General features: G+C 41.0%; 1 protein-coding gene across 3 annotated transcripts in view; it reads left to right on the top strand.

Annotated features, from left to right (window-relative positions):
* ARHGEF26 (Rho guanine nucleotide exchange factor 26) overlaps positions 1 to 18,807 on the top strand; it is a 115,074-nt gene extending 96,267 nt beyond the window's left edge. For all 3 annotated transcript variants that reach the window (XM_073359637.1, XM_073359638.1, XM_073359636.1), the window contains 3 exons: positions 15,039 to 15,106; positions 15,652 to 15,756; positions 16,736 to 18,807. In XM_073359637.1, coding sequence (XP_073215738.1) covers positions 15,039 to 15,106; positions 15,652 to 15,756; positions 16,736 to 16,878 — 316 coding nt within the window. In that variant the 3' untranslated portion in view covers positions 16,879 to 18,807. The remainder of the gene's footprint in view (positions 1 to 15,038; positions 15,107 to 15,651; positions 15,757 to 16,735) is intronic.
* The last annotated feature ends 518 nt before the right edge of the window (positions 18,808 to 19,325 follow it).

Here is a 19,325-nt window from a genome sequence, read left to right as displayed (position 1 = left end):
ATCTGTGAAGAGCGGATAACCCTTTCCCACCTTCGTAAGACACTTTGAGATGTGTCTACTTTTAGGTGGATGAAAACTGCCTTAAAACATCTTGGTGGAAATGGTGGTGTTTAATTATCACAGTGGATGTGAGTGAGTTACATTATGGACTTCAGGGGGGGAAATTGCTTCAGGGGCACAGTCCAAGGTGCTAAACCCAGCTGTTAGGAGTCAATTTTCATAGTGAGATGTGGGTGAATTACACCACTTAAAGCCATTTTCTTATACGTTCTGTAAAACATACCTATGTATATGAAATATTTTTTTGCATTGTCAGAAACTTCCACTCCTGTTTGCTACAGGTTAATCTGCTATCATTAACTCATTTTTATAGAGAGACTCTTTTTAGAAACAATAAATCCAAACTAGGCAGCCGTTGTCTCATATAATCCTGTCATGAAAGGATTGAGTAATTATATATCTCTGCATTTTATGACTAACCATACAGCACACAGTTGATTACATTGCACTGAGTCTGTGTAAACAAACTCTTCTTTTTAGATGTTTATTCACTGGTTATACTTCAGTTTGGTAAACAGCCTTAATAATGCATGTGATCGTATTTGTTGTGTTGATTCTGAAATATGTTAGAGGTGCACTAAGTCCTTGAACCCAAGACTGAGTCCCCCCAATAGTTCATGAAGGTGTTCTGATGTCTCACATGTGGAGTTGTTTCAAGAAGGAGCTGTGTTAGTTCACGGGCCATGAATTCAGAATAAATAGAGCTTTTTTAAAAGCCTGTAGTCCATGGGTATAATTTTTAAGAGGAGAATAAATATAGGATAAATAGTAATTTTTTTGTAGCTGATTTCCAGCCGAGACTAAAACTTTACCTAGTACTGGGAAAATACATTCAGCCCTAAGAATCAGGGATGCAGAGACGGATTAGGGGTTTGTGGGGCCCTGGGCCAGAGCAAGTGGGCGCCCCTTCTGCCTGTAGTCCCCCCGCTCCAGTTGGGAAATGGGCTCGGGGCATGGGGGCTTCCCCTGCTCCCTGGCAGGAATGCTGGGTGGGCAGAGCAGGGCAAGCCCCCGTACCCTGACCCCGTGCCCTGGCAGGAGTGCCAGGTGGAGCAGGGCAAGCCCCTGGGCTCCGATCCCACTCCCCAGCAGGAGTGCTGGAAGGGCGGAGCAGGTCAGGGTGCAGGGGTGCCTCAATTGGCACCGGCCCCATTGGCCCGGTGGCTAATCCACCACTGCAGGGATGTACCACCATCAGTGATGCAGTGGTTACTTGCTCTTAACTCCTCCTTCATTGGTCTTGTGTGCTGGAGGACAAGGGATATTGAGTGAACGAGGTAGAATCCTGGGTACTGAAAAATCTGTCTGTTATGAGGTACCACCATGTTTGTATTAGATCTTGGTGCCAAGAACTCAGAATGTCTGTGCCATGAAGATTATCAACTCTCCAGTCCCTGAAACAATGGCATAGCTCTAGGTATGAAGACCGCTATTCAATACCCTTACTAGCAGAAGTTACTTCAGGCTCTGATGCAGTAAGAGAGCAGGAATAGAGTTAGAAGAGGAGAAAAAAACGACATAATTAAAACTGATTTGCATATGAAACTAGTGTGTTCTGAAATAGAACCTGGTTACAACTGAAGCATTCTGATTTGATGTCAGTAATTTCATACCCATGTCAAGAGCCCCCACTGAATAGTGAAATGACTTTGCAGTTTGTGTTACATAAGCAGCAGAAAATATGCTAGGCAGTACATCTTGTGGCGGAGGGATGGGTATGTCTGCACTGCAGCCGCATGTGAGCCAGTGCGGGTAGACGGACTTGTGCTAGCTAGCTCAGGGGCTCAAGCTAGCACACTACAAATAGCCAGCTGGATGTTGCAGTTGGGGGTGGAGCTAGATGAATCTGTCTACCCTAGCTGGGAGGCTTGCTCCCAGTCCCAGTGTAGGCATAGCCTGTTTGTCTTGGATGGTTTAAGGAGTGAGATGGGAAGCCAAGGCGTGCAGTAACTCCAGGAATGCACTGGTTATCATACCTCAAGGCCTAAAACAATTGTCTGAGATGATCTAAGAGTTTGGCAGCAACTGTGCTTGCTTCTAAAATGGAGAAGAATCACTTGGGGGCGTATACAGGTCTTTGTATTGTGCTTTTCCTGCCAGGAGGCTCTGACTGGAAGTGTTTCTCAGCCTTTTTGATACTGGGGACAGGCTTGCTGCCTTCCTAAACTGTGTCAGGGAGATCTCGGGGACCAGCTGTTGAGAAACACTGGAGTAGGGCATTTATAAATGGAAAACTCATCTGGTTTTCATCCAGACACAAGGGAGTTTTCAGTCAGAGGGCCAGATCCTTAGCTTATTTAAGTCAGTGTAACTCCATTGAAACCTATGTAGCCATGCTGATTTACACAGCTGAGGATTTGAACCGTGATGTTTGAGCACTTACAGAATCCATCCAGCAATCCATTGCAAACTGCAAATATATATTTGACTTAATTTATTGGCTAATTACTTGTGACTTCTTCAATCAGAAATGTAAACAGATGCTTTTCAACACACAATACAATAGGGAAAATCCAGATTTTCTGTTTTTGTTCAGATTGTGTTCAGGGGAGAGAAATCTCAAAGTTCATACATACTCAGTTGTGATATCCATCTATCTGTCTACAGTATCTGCCCTGGCCACTTGGACTTGGGCTACACTTGCAGATAAGAACATAAGAATGGCCATACTGGGTCAGACCTAAGGTCCATCAAGCCCAGTATCCTGTCCTCTGACAGTGGCCAATGGCAAGTGCCCCAATCTAATGAACAGACAGTTTATCATCAAGTGATCCATGTCCTGGCACCCAATCCCAGCTTCTAGCGAACAGAGCCTAGGGACACCATTCCTGTCCATCCTGGCTAATAGTCATTGGTGGACCTATCTTACATGAATCTGTCTAGTTCCCTTTTGAACCCCGTTATAGTATTGGCCTTCACAACACCCTCTGGCAAGGAGTTCCAAAGGTTGACATGTGTTGAGTGAGAAAATACTTTCTTGTGTTTGTTTTAAACCTACTACCTATTGATTTCATTTGGTGACCCTTAGTTCTTGTGTTATGAGAAGGAGTAAATAACACTTCCTAATTTACTTTCTCCACACCTACCTATTATAAAATCATGATTTCATAGACCTCTATCATATCCCCCTTAGTCATCTCTTTTCGAAGCTGAAAAGTCCCAGTCGTATTAATCTCTCCTTATACAGAAGCTGTTCTATCTATACCCTTCATCATTTTTGTTGCCCTTTTCTGAACCTTTTCCAATTCCAATATATCTTTTTTGAGATAGGGCAACCACATCTGCACACAGTATTCAAGGTGTGGGAGTACCATGAATTTATATAGAGGCAATATGATATTTTCTGTATTATTATCTAGCCCTTTCTTGATGATTCCCAACATTCTGTTCGCTTTTTTGACTGCCGCTGCACATTGAGTGGACGATTTCAGAGAACTATCCACAATGATTCCAAGATTTTTCTTGAGTGGTAACAGCTAATTTGTAGAGCGCCGGGAGTTAAACCAGCCTTCAGAGACCGCAGCAGGGAAAACGCTGCCATGTATTTACACTGTCAGCTGCAAGTGCACTGGTGTGGCCATATTAGCAGCTCTTGCAATGCCACAAAGAGCAGTGCATTGTGGTAGCTATCCCAGTGTGCAAGTGGCTGCAGCATGCTTTTCAAATGGTGAGGGAGGGAGTGTGACGGTGTGTATGTGGTGGGAGAGACAGTGTGTTTTGGGGATCAGAGAGTGCGTCAGCATGCTGTCTTGTAACTTCAGACAGCAGCAGACCCTCCTCCCCCAGCCTCTCTCTCTCTCTCACACTCCCAGCCGCAGCATTCCACAGTAACGGCTTGCCTTGTCCCGGAGCAGATAAGCAGGCAGCTGTCAGAAACGGAGCTTTGAAAGGGGATATCCACATGCCTGCAGCCAAGTTCAAAACAATGACAAGAGTGGCCACTTGACTTCAGGAGATTATGGGATGTTTCTGGAGGCCAATCACAGCACAGTAATGCAACACCTTGTTCACACTGACGCCTGGGCGTTTCAACCAGGGCACATCAAGCTTTATGCTTCTGGTGGAGGTAGATTACTGGGAGCGCTCCAGCTGCAGAGTCCAGAAGCTTTACGTGCCTTGCCAGTGTGGACACCTCAGGAGTTAGGGCGCCCGGGACTGATTTAATGCACTCTAACTTGCAAGTGTAGCCAAGCCGCTCGCACTTTTTGCAGCAGTAAGTGTATTAACCCTGGTCAAATTCCTCCTTGAATAATTTTTCTACTTAAAATCACCTTTCGTTGGAATATATTCTATTCTCACTTCCTATCCTAGGCATTATATGCTATTGATGATTGCTGTTAAGTGATTGTTCTATTTCACAAATGCTTTGTTTCACCTGTGTCACTGTAATACAGTGGTAGACAAAGTCATTTGTACATGTATCTAGTGAAGTTTTCAACCCAGTTTGGGGTGCTCATCGATTAAAGTTGATACTTAAATTAAAATGAGTATCAAGCTTTGTTATCTTGTGAATTTTTTGTTGTGACATAACAAAATTGATTAAAATTGTAAATATAAAAGCACTTCATGTAGTTTTACACGCATTTTGGAAAGTTACAATTAATACAATTCCTACCAGTTATTAGCTGTACATATTGCAGGTTGCAGTACAGGGCACAAATGTGCTTTCATTAGGGGCCTGATCCAAAGCCCATTGAAGTCAAAGGCAGTCTAGGTCTACTCTTTCCAAGAGGAATATGCAAGCCAAAAAATCCACCAAAACAACCCTTTTGTGTGTATTCATCAAGATGAATCACAAATGCTTGCAACTCACATGGACAATAGAAATGACAACACAATATATTCTTCAAAGTAGACAAGTGAATCTGGGCTGTTTTTCAACTGGGATAAGTCTGCTGAATGCTAAGAATTAGTGGTAGTTTGCAGTGTTGTTGTGGCCATGTTGGTCCCAGGATATGACAGAGACAAGGTGGGTGAGGGAATATCTTTTATTGGACCAACTTCTGTTGGTGAATGACACAAGTCTTCAGGCTCTACACACAGCACCGAAGAAGAGCTCTGTGGAGCTCAAAAGCTTGTCTCTTTCACCAGCAGAAGTTGGTCCAATAAAAAATATTACCTCATCCAACTTGTGTGTCTCAAGAATTATCAGCATGCTTGATCAACATGCAGTAAATTATTCAGATTTAATTTTGTGATTTTTTTTCCTCCCTAGTAATAATTGAAAACCCTTACAGAAAGTTTCCTCTCATAACAAAGGGAGTCATGGTGAATGCAATCAGTAATAAGCCATCCAAGTAACCAGTCTTTGAGACAATTTGATGAACGCATTTTTTCTTTAACTTTTCTGCCTCCTTTCCTGCCTGCCTGTTGATGATTTAATCAACATCAGAAAGTAAATTGACAGTCTTTTTATTAGGATAATTCTTTATATCAGAGAGAAAATTCAAAGCAAAAATCTGTGGGGGAAGCTTGCAGGGAAGGACACAATCATATTAATTGACAGTCAGCCACACTGGTTTATCTTCACACAATTTGAGGAGAACGCCATATAATCAGTCTAATTTGGGAACTGTATTGCAGATAGTAAAAGAAGTAGTTTTGAGTTATAATTTGCAACTACTGACTGTTACATTTAAAAGATTAATTAGATTGATAGGACTAATGTGTTTTAAGAAGAGGAAGAGCAAATGATTATCAACTTTTGTTATGCTGATTATTTACTGGTTTCTGTATACTGTGTTTCTAAGTGGTGTGCACTGTTGAATCTGTCCATCCCTGCTATATTTCTCGATTTATGTCCTTTGTTATAATTTTGATTTGATTTAGACCTTATAAAGGCATCAAAATTACAAGGATATTTGCCTTTAAGCCATTAGGTTTGTATCTTGCAGAGCTGGCTCTACCATGTAGACAAAGCAAGGAGACACCTGGAGCACTAAAACAGTTGACAGTTTACATTGGTAGCAGAACATAACTATTAGGGATGTTCCCAAAGCCTGTCTTCTCCAAAGTACAGGGCAGAGAGAAATACATATACAAGTCTTATGTTGTGGGGAAGGACTATAGCCCCATACTCAGTTCTACCACTTATGGCTTATTGTATGCTAGGAACATAGGTATTCTCCAGTGTCCACTGGTGCCAAAAATGTAGATGGAGTGTTCTAATAAAAAATATAAAGTTTTGATTTGTTTCACTGTCTCTTTAAATTGAAGAATTAGCCTAGTGGCACTGGGTATTTTTAACTATTTGATTTTGTGCAGATTTAAAAAAGAAAAAAGTTTATATGCTAATACTGCTACACAAGGCCAGTTCATGGCTTTTCACAGCTCATGCAGTAATAATTTGGATAACCAAAGCTCTTTCAATAATGAAAGAAGAGGAAAACAAGTAAGCACCGTAGGGAAGGGATTTAGGTCAGAAAAAATAGATCTAAGTGTCTGAGAATGAGGAGGAAGTGTAGGGTTCACTGTGTATCCCACCAAGCCAGGCCTCTACTCCTGTCACTTCACTTTCACCCTCTTGTGCATGTATTGATAGTGGGAAGAAGTGAGTTCTTTTGTGCAGTCTCTTGTTCCTTGAAGGATGGCCTTAGCAATTCAGTCTGAGCTGCAACTTAAATCTCCATTTGGGAGGGGTTTATTTTTGTTGTTTTTCTTCTGAATGTAATTTATTTTGGCCATTTTCAATCTGTCCTAGCACATGAAATACAATTTTGAGTTTAAATGCACAAAAATGCTTACAGAAATTAAGTGTTATGTCCAGTACCATGGTCTAATTGTTTTAGATATTCTAAAGGAAACTAATATAAGAGCTGGGGTGTTGCATTACAGAAAGTGACTGACTGTAATTGTAGCTGTGTCGGTCACAGGATGTTAGAGAGACAAGGTGGTGAGGTAATTAGCTCACCTACCTGGTCTCTTTATAAAGTGGCTAAAGCACATGACCAGACGCTAAGTTTTATTGCTTTTTGTTTGTTTTTCAAACTGAGAGGAATGTGGACTACTCTGATTCCCATCCACTTGACAACACTGGTTTAAGTATTGGCGCAGAGGACTGGGACTCCAGAGATGTGGATTCTATTACTGGCCCACTGAGTTAACATCTTCTTGCTTAAGTTTACCCATCTGAAGAACTGGTATGATATTTTCTGCCTTGTGCATCTTAATATTTGTAAATATTCTCTGATGAAGGATAGCATAAAGTGGTGGTAGTTATAATTAGAATAAGTGCATACAGTAGACTGGAAGGGTAAATAATATGCATTTATTTGAAAGCATGAATGTCTATTCATCCAAATGGGTTGGAGCGCTAATAGCTCCAGTCTCTGAGATAACTAATGCATGTTTTAAAATCTCAAAGGAAAGAATTTTTCAAAGGCAAATTAAATGTCAAGGGCCACATTTGCATACTCTCCCTAACTGCATTAATAAATATTGCAGGCACACCTGTTTGTGAAACTTCATATTTGCCTGTGCATGTTGGATAATCAAGCAACCAAAAGTGAGCAGAAAAGCAGGGAAAATGGCTGGTTTTATAAAGGTTGCAATTCAAGACCCCCTTTCGAAATGAGTTCCGAAGTTCGTAACTAATACTGACCACAGTGACACAAACAATTCCTCTGCACCCTTAATTCCTTCTGAACCTCTTCCCTCATTGGTGTAGTAGAATATCAGTCTTAACTGTTGGTTAATATTTTTAGCATCTTAGCATTTTATAAAATTAGGTCTAGACACAGACTATAGTACAATCAGGAGCTGTGGCAAATCACAGTCCTAATTTAAGATGTAACAGATTAGGAGTAACAAAAAAAAATGTAATTTTTGTTCTTGTGTGATTTGTAGAGTATTATTTACCACAACGCTTGGAAGATACAGCATTCTGTTAAACAGTAGTTAAACAGTAGTTGAAAGAACTTTGCATAGTCTAGGGGAAGCAGTGATAGAGGTGGTCCTTGTTCTGTTGGAGCTGTTTCAGGGAGTGTTCTGCTGTAGACAACAGCAACAAATAGTGTCTTGTTCTCTCTAGTACAAATCCCTGTGAGAGGCCATCTCTGAGATGCCATTAGCATCCAAGCTGCCCTCCACAAAAGTGAAAGATTTTATCTGTCTCACTGGACTGCAAAGACTGGAGGGAACACATTAAAACATAAGCCACACAATGCTCCGGGCATATCCGTGCTTGGAAAGTTTTAGTCGTGGATTTGCTTTCAAAGTTTAGAATAACCCTGAAAGAAGCTTTAGATCATTAATGATTCTTTAAAGACCTCATTACTGTAATCAGAGGATGAGTAAAACATGTTCTGGAATGACATGCTTCGTGGCAAAAACTGTGTGCTTTTTTTAGTTGTTTGGGGGAAGGGACGTTTAGTAAAACTTTACTATTTTTCACTAGTTTGTGTTCTTGACAATTACAGAATTACCTTGTTATATGGCACTAGGTAAAAAACAAAAATGCCAATCCCACAAAGTTTGGTGGGAGGAAGAATCCAGACAGGAATTTGATAGCAGTCTACACTCTCTTTTAAGACTGGATGCTAAAGGTAGAGAAAGCAAAGAAGGAAAATATCTGCACTAAGCAGGCCAAACTGAATGGGGTAGAGATTGCTGCATTTCTAAATGTAATGCATTGTTGTTAATTCAACGATGCACTTAATTTCTCAGCCACAACTTGGTTGTCTGGCCATTTTGCTTGGGGCTTCAGCCCTGCGGGAAGTGCCTGCCAGGCCTCATGGCTTCAGCCCTGCCCCTGCTGAAGCCCAAGACCCCACTCCCCACTGGGCAGAAGGTCCTACCCCACCACCTCACTGTAAGGCAGAGGTCCAGAGCTTCTCCCCCCCAGTCTGGTAGGTGGAGAATTGGAGGAGTGTGGGGGGTTCTGCAAGCTGCACTTTAACTGCCCCCTGAATCTGAGAATGTAGCTGTGGAAGCTGAGGCTGGGAAAGTTGTTAGAGATTAATTCCCCGTTCTAACAAACTGATCAGGGCCTGCCATAGCCAGCAAGTTTCCTGGAAACAATAGGCATTTTTCAGCTGCTTATTAAACGAAATCTAGGGAGAGAAAATTGGGTGCACATAAAATGTTTGGGGATTGGTAATGTGAAAACATCTTGACAGAAAAACTGTACATATGCAAATAGTTAACCTTGTATCCTTTTTAATATGTTAAATTATTTCTTTTCATTCTGTTTGGGATTGGTTGTTGGATATCATCATTTTAGGTCACATTGGGACTATGGGTGAAGCTGAGGTGGTGGGGGAGCTGCTGTTATGAGCTGGATTAAACCTTGTTATGGGTTGAGTTAAAACCCCATTGAGATTGATAGGTGTGAACTCACCATTCACTTAAGACAGCTGTAAGCATACGCCTCCACCTAAAACAAAAATAGTGTGTGAACTGACCAGGTGCTTTTGCTGAGTGTTGTTTGGGTATGGGTCTGTGTGTCGGAAAGCAAAAGAGACTGAAATATAGAGGGAGCCCGCCTGAAAGCAGGGCCCTGTAAGAGAGCTGAAAAGTGTGTGCTTGGTGCTGTGAGAGAGAGAAGCTGTTTCCTGCTATTTGATTCCTTCTGTGTTCAGAGACACAACTTTGCACATTCTTTGTAAATAAACAAAACTGCATCAAAGGTATAGCTGACTATCACCAATTTCTCCTCCCAACTGGAACGTCCGGAGGGCCCCAAACTGTGACTAGCCACTTGGGTCAAAAAAGGGAAACAATATCTATAAAGAGCCATTCATCAGAAAATCTAATGTGCTTTTTAATGAGCATTATTAAAGTTCATCTCTTACACATTCTTCTTGGGATAGCTGTAAGGCTCCTGCCACCAACTACAATTATTTAAATTAAATTGTCACTTAGAATTGGAAAAACCATTACTGGCACTGGCATCTATTTTTTGTCTTTATTTCAACTCACCTGGTCACCACACTGGCTTCCACACAAGACTAATCTGACTCTTGACACCTTATTTTAAAGCTCCAGAAGAGAGTGCATTTCAGCTTTTGCACATTGTTCAAAATCATATTTGCTCTTTGTTTTTATAGTTGGAATAAGTTTAGAAACATTTTCTTGCCTAGATGGCATATGCACCAACCATTGCATGTTTTGTTCTTTTCTGTATACAGTGCAATGAACTGAGAGATTAGAAAGCCGCTAACGTTTACATTACAGCACAGTCAATTACCATTTGTTATTTCTCTGAGCTGCCTGAGAGGAATGATAGGTGCCATGAAGATAATTGTGTTCCTATTAAAAATGTCTACAACACAGTTATAAAAATGGAAAATATGAATCCGTAAGCAGTATGTTTTTCATTTGTTAAAACCAGATTTAAATTAAACCCATTCAAAGCACACTCAATACACTCTTCTATTAATTTTAGAGTGGTGTATTTCAGTTTAGCATAAACTTGCTTCTAATTAATTTAAGCTGTATCAGCATACTCTAGAATTATGTTGATTTAAGACACAATGTGTCCACAAAGGTTTTTGTGTCAATTTAACTAAACTGATTTTAAATCATACCTTTAGTGTGTACACAAGGCCTGAGATAGAGAAGACCTGTTTTTTTCCATTGTCCTATACCTTCTATTGTTCACACCTGTGCAAAGTGGGTGTAAAATGCCACCACATCAGAATGGTAGAGTTTTACACTCCTCTGCACAGCTGTAAATGATTACACAAATTAGTGGGGTAGTACAGTACAGAATTACAAATGATGAAACAAAGATACAGTATTCCTGGACAGAGTGCTAATCTTCTTGAAGCTAGTGGATCTTTCTCTCATTTTTGTTTTAGTCATCAGTACGTGATCAGCACTTGATGATTACCTTGTCTGTGGAGGATGTCAAGCGGGCTGTGGGCCATTCATATATGGAAATTTTCAGTGGGAAAGGGAGGAGTATTTGTGATGCAATAACTTTTTAAAATGTTAAAATTGTGTTTTTACTTTCTATATTCCAGAGGACAATACAAATATTCCCATGCAAAATGGTCCGAAGCCTATGTGGGGAAAGAAGGATCCTTCAAAATTTTCTTCCAGCCAACAAGTGCATTTTTCTAATCACAAAACTACCTAGAGCTAGTTGGAAAACTAGGGTGGCAGGGAGCAGGTGGCCAGGGAAAATTTCTACTTTTTGGCCAAAAAAAACCCCCAAAACCAAGCTCCTAGACTTCCATCTGAAAAACTTCAATCTGAAATGCTGCCACAGTGCCTCATAGGAGTTATAGTTTAGATGCCTCAAACTCCTATTCTCTATTGGACAGTCTCCATCTCCCTTGAGGCAGCACCTTCCCTCTTGCTGAGCCATTGTTGTGCCTCATGGGAGTTCCATTTCCACGGTGCATCATGAGAAGTGGAGTTTGGCCATGGAATGTGGCCCATAGAGGAGAATGAGAACATGAGATACAGAAACAATAATTCCTACAAGGCACCGTGGAAGCATTTCCTAACTGAAATTGTTTGGTTTTCAGGTGACATTTTTCACTAAATATTTTGGCAAAAATCCAATATTTCATCAGAAAATTTTCAACCAGCCCTACTAATATCCCATTAACTTGCTGAATTTAATGTACAGTATTAAAATATTATTCATATAATATCTAATTTTTGGTCATGTATATTAAGTTGGAAGTCCATTCCAACTATTTATCACTCTGTAAATTAATACCTCAAATTCTTTCAACATATGTTCTCTCTCTCTCTCAACTAAACCTTTATCCCCTAGTTCTGGTGTGCCCAGCAACCACCAATAATCAGGATTAATTAATAATCAGGAGGCAATAACCCTCATCTAAATCATGTCACCCTTGAAGCATCCTCTCTCAAAACTAAATAATCCTAATTTTGTCAATCTAAGTACAACTCCGTATTCCATTTATCCTCTTTGTTGCCTTACACCGTTGTGTCCTTAATTTAATCATAGTTTTCTTCAAGTAAGGTAACCTAAACAACACTCTGCCCCCAAGGCAGTGTAACCAATGCTTTATAAGAGAGCACAATATCATTAGACTTTTATTGTATAACCCACACTTGAGTCAAGCCAGCATCCTGTTAGGAGGGTATAATGGAAAGTACTTGTGGGACAAATGTATTCTAAGGAGGAATTTGCACATCTGGAGGGAAGAGCCAAGCCTAGAATATGGCATGATAGATTAGGCAGTACAAGGAAGCGCTCAAATGAGAAGTTTGGGAGGTGGATAGGCAGCAAGATGGGGATCTTGAGCACATGATAGCCAAAATGCAGGCAGTGACAGAGTTGGACAGAGCTTTGAAGGAGATGGGTGCCCAAATCAGAACTGAATTTTGGGGCTCTGGTTCATATTTGGGATTTTTAAACCCTACAGTTTGGTTTGCATAAAGGATTTTTACTCACAAGAGAAAGGGGAACCAACTGTAAGGCTTAGGTTCCAAACACCTCAAAGTTCACATCCAGGATTATGTTTCATCACCATTTCTACTCTGAATTTGACATGTGAGGTTGAGGGGATGCCAGGGAAAGGGTTTCAAAGAGGGAGGTGACATGGTCCAAATGTCAGAAGATGTTTTTAGCAGCAGCATTTCAAAAGACTGGAGGGGAGCGAGGGGAGATTTCAAGATGACATTCTCTTTTCTGGTGACCTTTTCAAACTGCCCTAACGCTTCTGTTTTTCAGTTCTCTTGATTTCTTATTCCCTTGAAAGCAGTTTTTGATGTACTGAAATATTGTATTAGTTGATAAACCTCTGAGCATGTTGCCAGTTTCATGCACATAGTTGTTCATCTGAAACATGGGATATAAAGGCTTTTCATCTTTTTCATATACAGTAACTGTTTTTTAAAAGTAATGTTGATTGCAGATTTTAAAAGCACTCTAACCTTTTACTGAAATGCATTGAGGCAGACACAGTGGAGAAACGAGGACAGACGCATGCATGGAGTGAAGTAACAGGATCCAGCTTTTATTAAACTTTAGCACAGGAGGGGGGCACTACCTGCCGTCACCCCTACTCTCCCCCTACAGACATTTCATTGGTTCCAGTGTGGAAGTTACATGGCTCCTTACCATATAACTTGTAAGTTGGGTAGGCTCTCCTCAGCATACACCCCTGGACTTGGCTCTCTGAGTCCTAGCATCTTCTCTTCCCCAACCCACATGAGGAGAACAGAGGGTGCTGAAGGGTGAGGACCTTGGCCTGCAAGTGCCACAAGATCTCACCTTATCCTGTGAGCCCGAGGCCCATCACCAAAATCCCAGGTCTTTTACCTCTGGGAACCGTTCATTTTATTCTCTTAACCACACTGGTAACTGGCCGCAAGTTGCAACACATTAACCACTCAACCCCCAAGTTACCTGAGTTAGGTTCCATGCACATTCCTGGCTAGGAAGTGCTGTGAAGAAGGCAAAAAAACTTTCCTGGTCCTCTGCCAGTTGGCCCATGTGAGAAAAAATTCCTTACAGACCCCCAAACAGCTGATCAGCTAGACCTAAAGCTTCTGTCAGGCTGGATTCTGACAGGTGGGTAGGGTGGCCTGCTGGAACAGAGCCAAAAGAGGCTCCACATGGCCCCCGTGCCAGGTTAAATCCTGGGAGCTGGGGAATGCTGGCCCAATGACTGCCAGAGACGACTCCCGCCCCCCCCCACCTCGGTGGCCCCTCCCCCACAGCTGGACAATGATTGCCAGAGACTCCTGGCAGGAGGCGCTACCTGGTGTCCCTCAGCAAGGGTCTCCCTTGCTAACTGCTGGGACTCCCCTTTCACCACCGGCCCCATCAAGTTCCCCCACCCATTGAGGCAGGTGGGTGGCATTTTTCCTGCTGCCTAAACCATCTGAGTGTGTGAGACTCCCTTCAACAAGGCAAAAGAGTTAGTTTAACTGAAACACTCACACTTTGTATTGTACCAAAGCATGATACGTCAGATTCAGACCTTAATTTGTCAAAACCCAAATCCATTTGGATTTAATTATTATGGCTCAGCTGTTTATTTGGATATCTTTTACATAATCTCTTACCATTTTCCTTCATCTCCTGTCCATTACCACTCTTTTACCCCCATCTCAGACACATACACACCCGCCACACACACACGCAATCTTCTCAAAAATTGTTCTGTTAACAATTTGTTCCTTTGGGAGAACTGTGTGATACTTAGAATCTAATTATTCCTCTTCAGAAATATTGAGATATTCTAGCTGAAATCAATTTTTACCTTATTATCTAGTTATCCAAGGTTAAGTTTAAATTATTCTTTTATGGCACAGTTCTGCTCTTGTATGTTTGTGGCACATCTCTCTGACTTCCCAAGTGAGCACATCAGTGACAGAACGTGGCCCTTTCAGAGCACCGTTTGATTTTTGTAAGGGACTTGCTTTCCTTTCCAAATATACATCCAGCCAATTGTTAGTTACAGGGAAACAGAAGATTTTTGTCTGCTTACATTACATATGAATGGTGTGCGGTGCCCATTAAATCTGCCAGATATGCTGCATATTTTTTGTAGAGAAGGCTGCTTATAAATACACATTTAAAATGTTATTTTTATTTAAGTTCTGTGGTGTGTGTTAGACTAATAATTAATATGAAGGCCATTAGTTGCAGATACTAGGACAAAGCTTATTTTAATGAAGCTTAATTAAAACAATGAAAATATGCACAAGAGACCATCCTTTTTAGGCAACTTTCTTAAAACCGTTCCCAAATGTGTAGAATGTTGTTCTGTTCCTCCTTTATTGGAATACCACCTCTTCTAAGCAATCCATTATTGTTGGTCGCTTAATATGTTTCACTTTACTTGAATCATGAAGTGTTTACAGGAAAATATATCTTGCTATGTTTAAGAAAGCTCTTGACTTTAATTAAAAAAAAAAAAAAGTAATATGGTTTCTTCCCAGGAAAAAGAAGAAAGATTTAAATCTAGGATCCTGAAAAAGGTGTGATCTCTAGCACTCTAAGGGTCAGGTGTCTTGGAAACTGACTTTGTCTCTATTGGTTGCAGGAGTGAAAGAGCTCGCTGGATTACTGCACTTGGACAGAACAGTGACAGACAGAGTGCAGACAGGACAAGTAAGTGAGAGACAGTAAGAGTTTTCAGAAACTTAACGTGAAAATAGAAATATACTGCCCCTCAGTGGATAGCTTGAATAGGTGTAGACTGCAAGAATAAATGTGTTTCCTTCCAAAAAAACAAATTATCCAGATTTCCTTTGCGATGTTCCTTTTGGTCTAGCATAGCGCACATTTGTTGACCTTCTGTGGATGCTGTTTATCAAGACCTTTTCTGAGGAAGTTTTTTCAAGGTTTTTGTGGTACAAGGAGTTATTTTACTTGCATTCATTAAAACTGCTTTGGCCAGTTGAATCAGCCTATTAGTGACTAGGTTGAGAATGCAAGCTGATTTTATGTCTGACCCAAATTCATGTGTGTGTGTAGTTCCCCATTGGGAAGCCAGCATGTTTAATGTGCTCATTACTGAGATTACTTGGGTTCTTTTGTTTTGGCACATTCTAAAATGGGATGTTAAAATGACTTTTGAGCATGTTGCTTAAATATAAAGGTATTCAGTTGCTTATACACATCATGTGGTTCAGTTTATCCTGTTTCTTCCTCAGCATTGACACAGGTAGAGATTGTCAGAACTTACACTGCAAAGCAGTCAGATGAACTATCTCTTCAGGTTGCCGATGTGGTTCTGGTTTATCAAAAAGTGAATGATGGTGAGTAAACATTTTTCCAGTTTGCTACCACCAACATAGATTAGTCAAGCTGGGAAACAGAGTCCTAGTCTAGTATCAGCTTCACAATGAAATGGGGTGTCAGCCTAGAAGACACACCACAGAAAGCCATAGGTTTAGGCCTAGGTTCTTGAGGGACAACCACTCTTTATGCAGGCATTGTGGCCACATTCAAGTACATTTCCATCCATCTCAGAGGATTTGCATAGATAATTAATTTCAGGTGCAGCAATGTGGGTATAATTCCCCCTCCCCCCCAGGAGCCATGTGCCCATAAAGGAGAAACTAGGTTAAGGCCTCTTTGAATATCTCTCTCTTAAGAGTCATCATTGCTTTGTGAGCAATGTATCTGTTGATTTGTCTGAATACTGCACACATTCAAGGTGTTTACATCTTGTGCTATGCTTCAGTACATGGTGACTCTCTAAGGGGTAATCTTGCAGCATATGAGGCAGGGACTGTCATTTGTTACGTAAATGCTAGTCATGTTGGGGCCCAACCTGGTTATTGCTACCACAATAAAAATGTTATAACAATACTGAACATGTCCTGCAAAGATGCTGAGTACAGTCAACTCCCAGTAGCTTCAGTGGGACTTGAGTGCTCAGCACCTTGCAGAAGGCAACCCTTACCTCTAACCCAGTTGTTTACTGTCACAAAGAGTAAAAAACAAATGGAAAACCTCAGGCCGATTGGTTTGTTTATATTCCTGAGATCCAAAGAAGGTGTGTGGTTTTTCAAATATACTGTACCTTTACTGCTTTATTTTTATTATTCCTAATCTGCATGCATAATGTTTCCAAACAATGTAGCCTATCTATACCTTATACTTGACTCATTGTAAGCATAACCATATTACAGATACAATGACAGACTGTGTGTACAGGAGTCTCTCTATAAACATGCCATACACAGTATATTACACATGTATTTATTGTTGCCTCCCCATTCTCCCTTGCAGGTTGGCATGAAGGTGAACGATTGCGGGATGGTGAGAGAGGTTGGTTTCCAATGGAGTGTGCCAAGGAAATCACATGTCAAGCCACAATTGACAAGAACATGGAACGGATGGGACGTTTGCTTGGACTTGAAACAAATGTATAGAGTCCCTAAGATCTGTTTTTTCTTTGCTGCAGGATTTGCACTAAGGGCCCAAAGTGGTGGCTTGGTTTTGTGCTTGTTGTCCCACTATAGCTGTAGCGTGGGAGCTATGACTCAGAGATTTGTAAAATCAGTGTCGGGAGGAAGGGCGGGGGGGTGGGAGAATCAGCAGTTCACTGGGTATCCAGGATACTTTAAGTTAAAAGCCCCTAAAAAGTAAATGAACTTCTAAAGTTCCCATAACAAAATTCAGGTGATATCTTTAGATAGTTCCCTCTTCCTTATTTTACAGTGTAAGAGAGCTAACTGAATCCTGGCCTGAGTCAGTCTTATCTGCACTGAATCCTAACTGGGACTGAGCAGTAAGCTCTGGGAGCAGCTCCACATACCTTTGACTTCACCTCCCTTTGTCTTTAGCTGCTGCGCCCCTTTTATCATTATGTGCTGTTTCCTCACACCTGTCCAACCACACACACACACACTTTTTTATTTTTGCTTGTTTATTTTTTTAATAATTTAAAAGCACCTTAGCTTCCTCTGGCCAGGCCTCCCACCAGCCACCCACAAACATGTTGCCCTGCAAGGAAGCAGCAACAAACAACTAATATATGGGGATTTCCCACTCCTCAGGGGAAAGTTGCAGTGCTGTATTGCTCGCACCAGATGGTGCTGTGTGTGGGGATAAATAGCAGCTCGCTAGCCCCTCATATGGCCTAAAATGTAATCCATGAGCACACACTGTATAAAGTGCTCTCTCCCCGATAAGGCTCCAGAGAAGACGTAGACCAAGTGAAAAATATTCCACTAAATTATGAGTGCACAGCTCTCTACCTTTGTAATATAAGAGCATCCTTCTGTTCGGTCTTCTCATCTTTTTCCTTGTGGCTCTCTGTCTACATCTATCTATATGTCTGTTTCAGTGAAGGGTTTTCATAACATTAGATTACCTTTTGTGTTAATCTTTTAAAACCTTCACTCCTTGGGCTTTCTCTTCCCAAATGATGGCTTCTTATTTCACGCACATGATTTTTTTTAAAAGCTGTCATTTGGAAAGCAGTGATTAAAGTACATCTATCCCAGCTAACAAAGCTAATGTGTTCTCCAGGGACTGAGAGGGGAAATCCAGAATGGTTTTCTGTTGGTCTTTTTCGCTGATGATGATGTTTTATCTATTCAAGCAGCTCAGATTTTGTTTCCTTCCAGTGTTGCTTCAGTGTACAGAGGGCCAGGAAGGGTTTTCAATCAAGAAGTATGCAGTGAACTTTTGTAGTGTGGGAAAATAAGCTTGGTCTCCAAGGCTCCAGCCTCCATTCCCAGAACAGACCAGTCTTACGGTATGTCTCCCCTTTTAGCTGGGGATGTAATTCCCTGCTCAAGGAGACTTACTCAGGCTAGTTCCCATTGAGTTAGAACAGTAAAATCAGAACATAGCCCCGGCAGCGTGACCAGCAGGACGGCTAGCTACCCTGAGTACGTACCCATCAGATACCTTAGCTTGTTTTATCTTGTTCTTATTTAAAAAATATTCTCCGTAAGTATAAGCAGCTCTGTGCTCTACACTGCTCCTCTGTGTAAGTCAGGCAATCTGATTTTCTGTGTTATAATTCTCTCCAAGCTTATCCAATTTCACACAGTATTTCACTGGAGTCCCACGCCAGCTGATTCTGACATCTTCTCTTGTGTCGTTTCTCTTACTTCCCTGGCCCTATTTAAACTAAACTAAGAATAAACTAACCTTCTGTGCTCTGGAGCACACACATGCATGTGCTGATTTGGTGTCTGGGAACGCTAAGCACAAGCTGAGATGTAGGATTTGGCTCCCCCTATTGTCCATTATGTTAGCATTACAGTATCTTATTGACAGGTTTCAGAGTAACAGCCGCGTTAGTCTGTATTCGCAAAAAGAAAAGGAGTACTTGTGGCACCTTAGAGACTAACCAATTTATTTGAGCATAAGCTTTCCGAAAAGCTCATGCTCAAATAAATTGGTTAGTCTCTAAGGTGCCACAAGTACTCCTTTTCTTTTTGCGAATATCTTGTTGAGGAGTTTGCACTTTTATACATTTACAGACATGTTTTTAATACCCATGCTGTAAGTTGTGGCTACAAAAAATACTCAGTTACACAGTTGCGTGTGAACACTTTTGCAGGGGTATCTTAAGATCTGAATTTTATCAGTTTGTGTCTTAACTTCCACTCCCACAGCGCAAGGATGATAATGCTGAATTCTTGGCTTATTTGAAAATACATGAGGATGTTGATCTCTGGGAAACATTCTATTAATCATTTCATTTCAATTCCAGTTTTGCCTATAAATTTAACTAGGATTTCAAGATGTGTTGTTGCTTTCGTTCAAGGTTTTGCTGGGAGAGTGGAGTGCTTTTTAACTTTTCCATTTCTGTAGCAGAGGTGGTAAAATTAATTTCCTGTTTTTTGTTGGGAAAAGAGGT

Source organism: Lepidochelys kempii, chromosome 9 (genome assembly GCF_965140265.1).
Source record: "Lepidochelys kempii isolate rLepKem1 chromosome 9, rLepKem1.hap2, whole genome shotgun sequence".
Lineage (NCBI taxonomy): Eukaryota > Metazoa > Chordata > Testudines > Cheloniidae > Lepidochelys > Lepidochelys kempii.
This window is presented reverse-complemented; position numbering and strand designations above follow the sequence as displayed.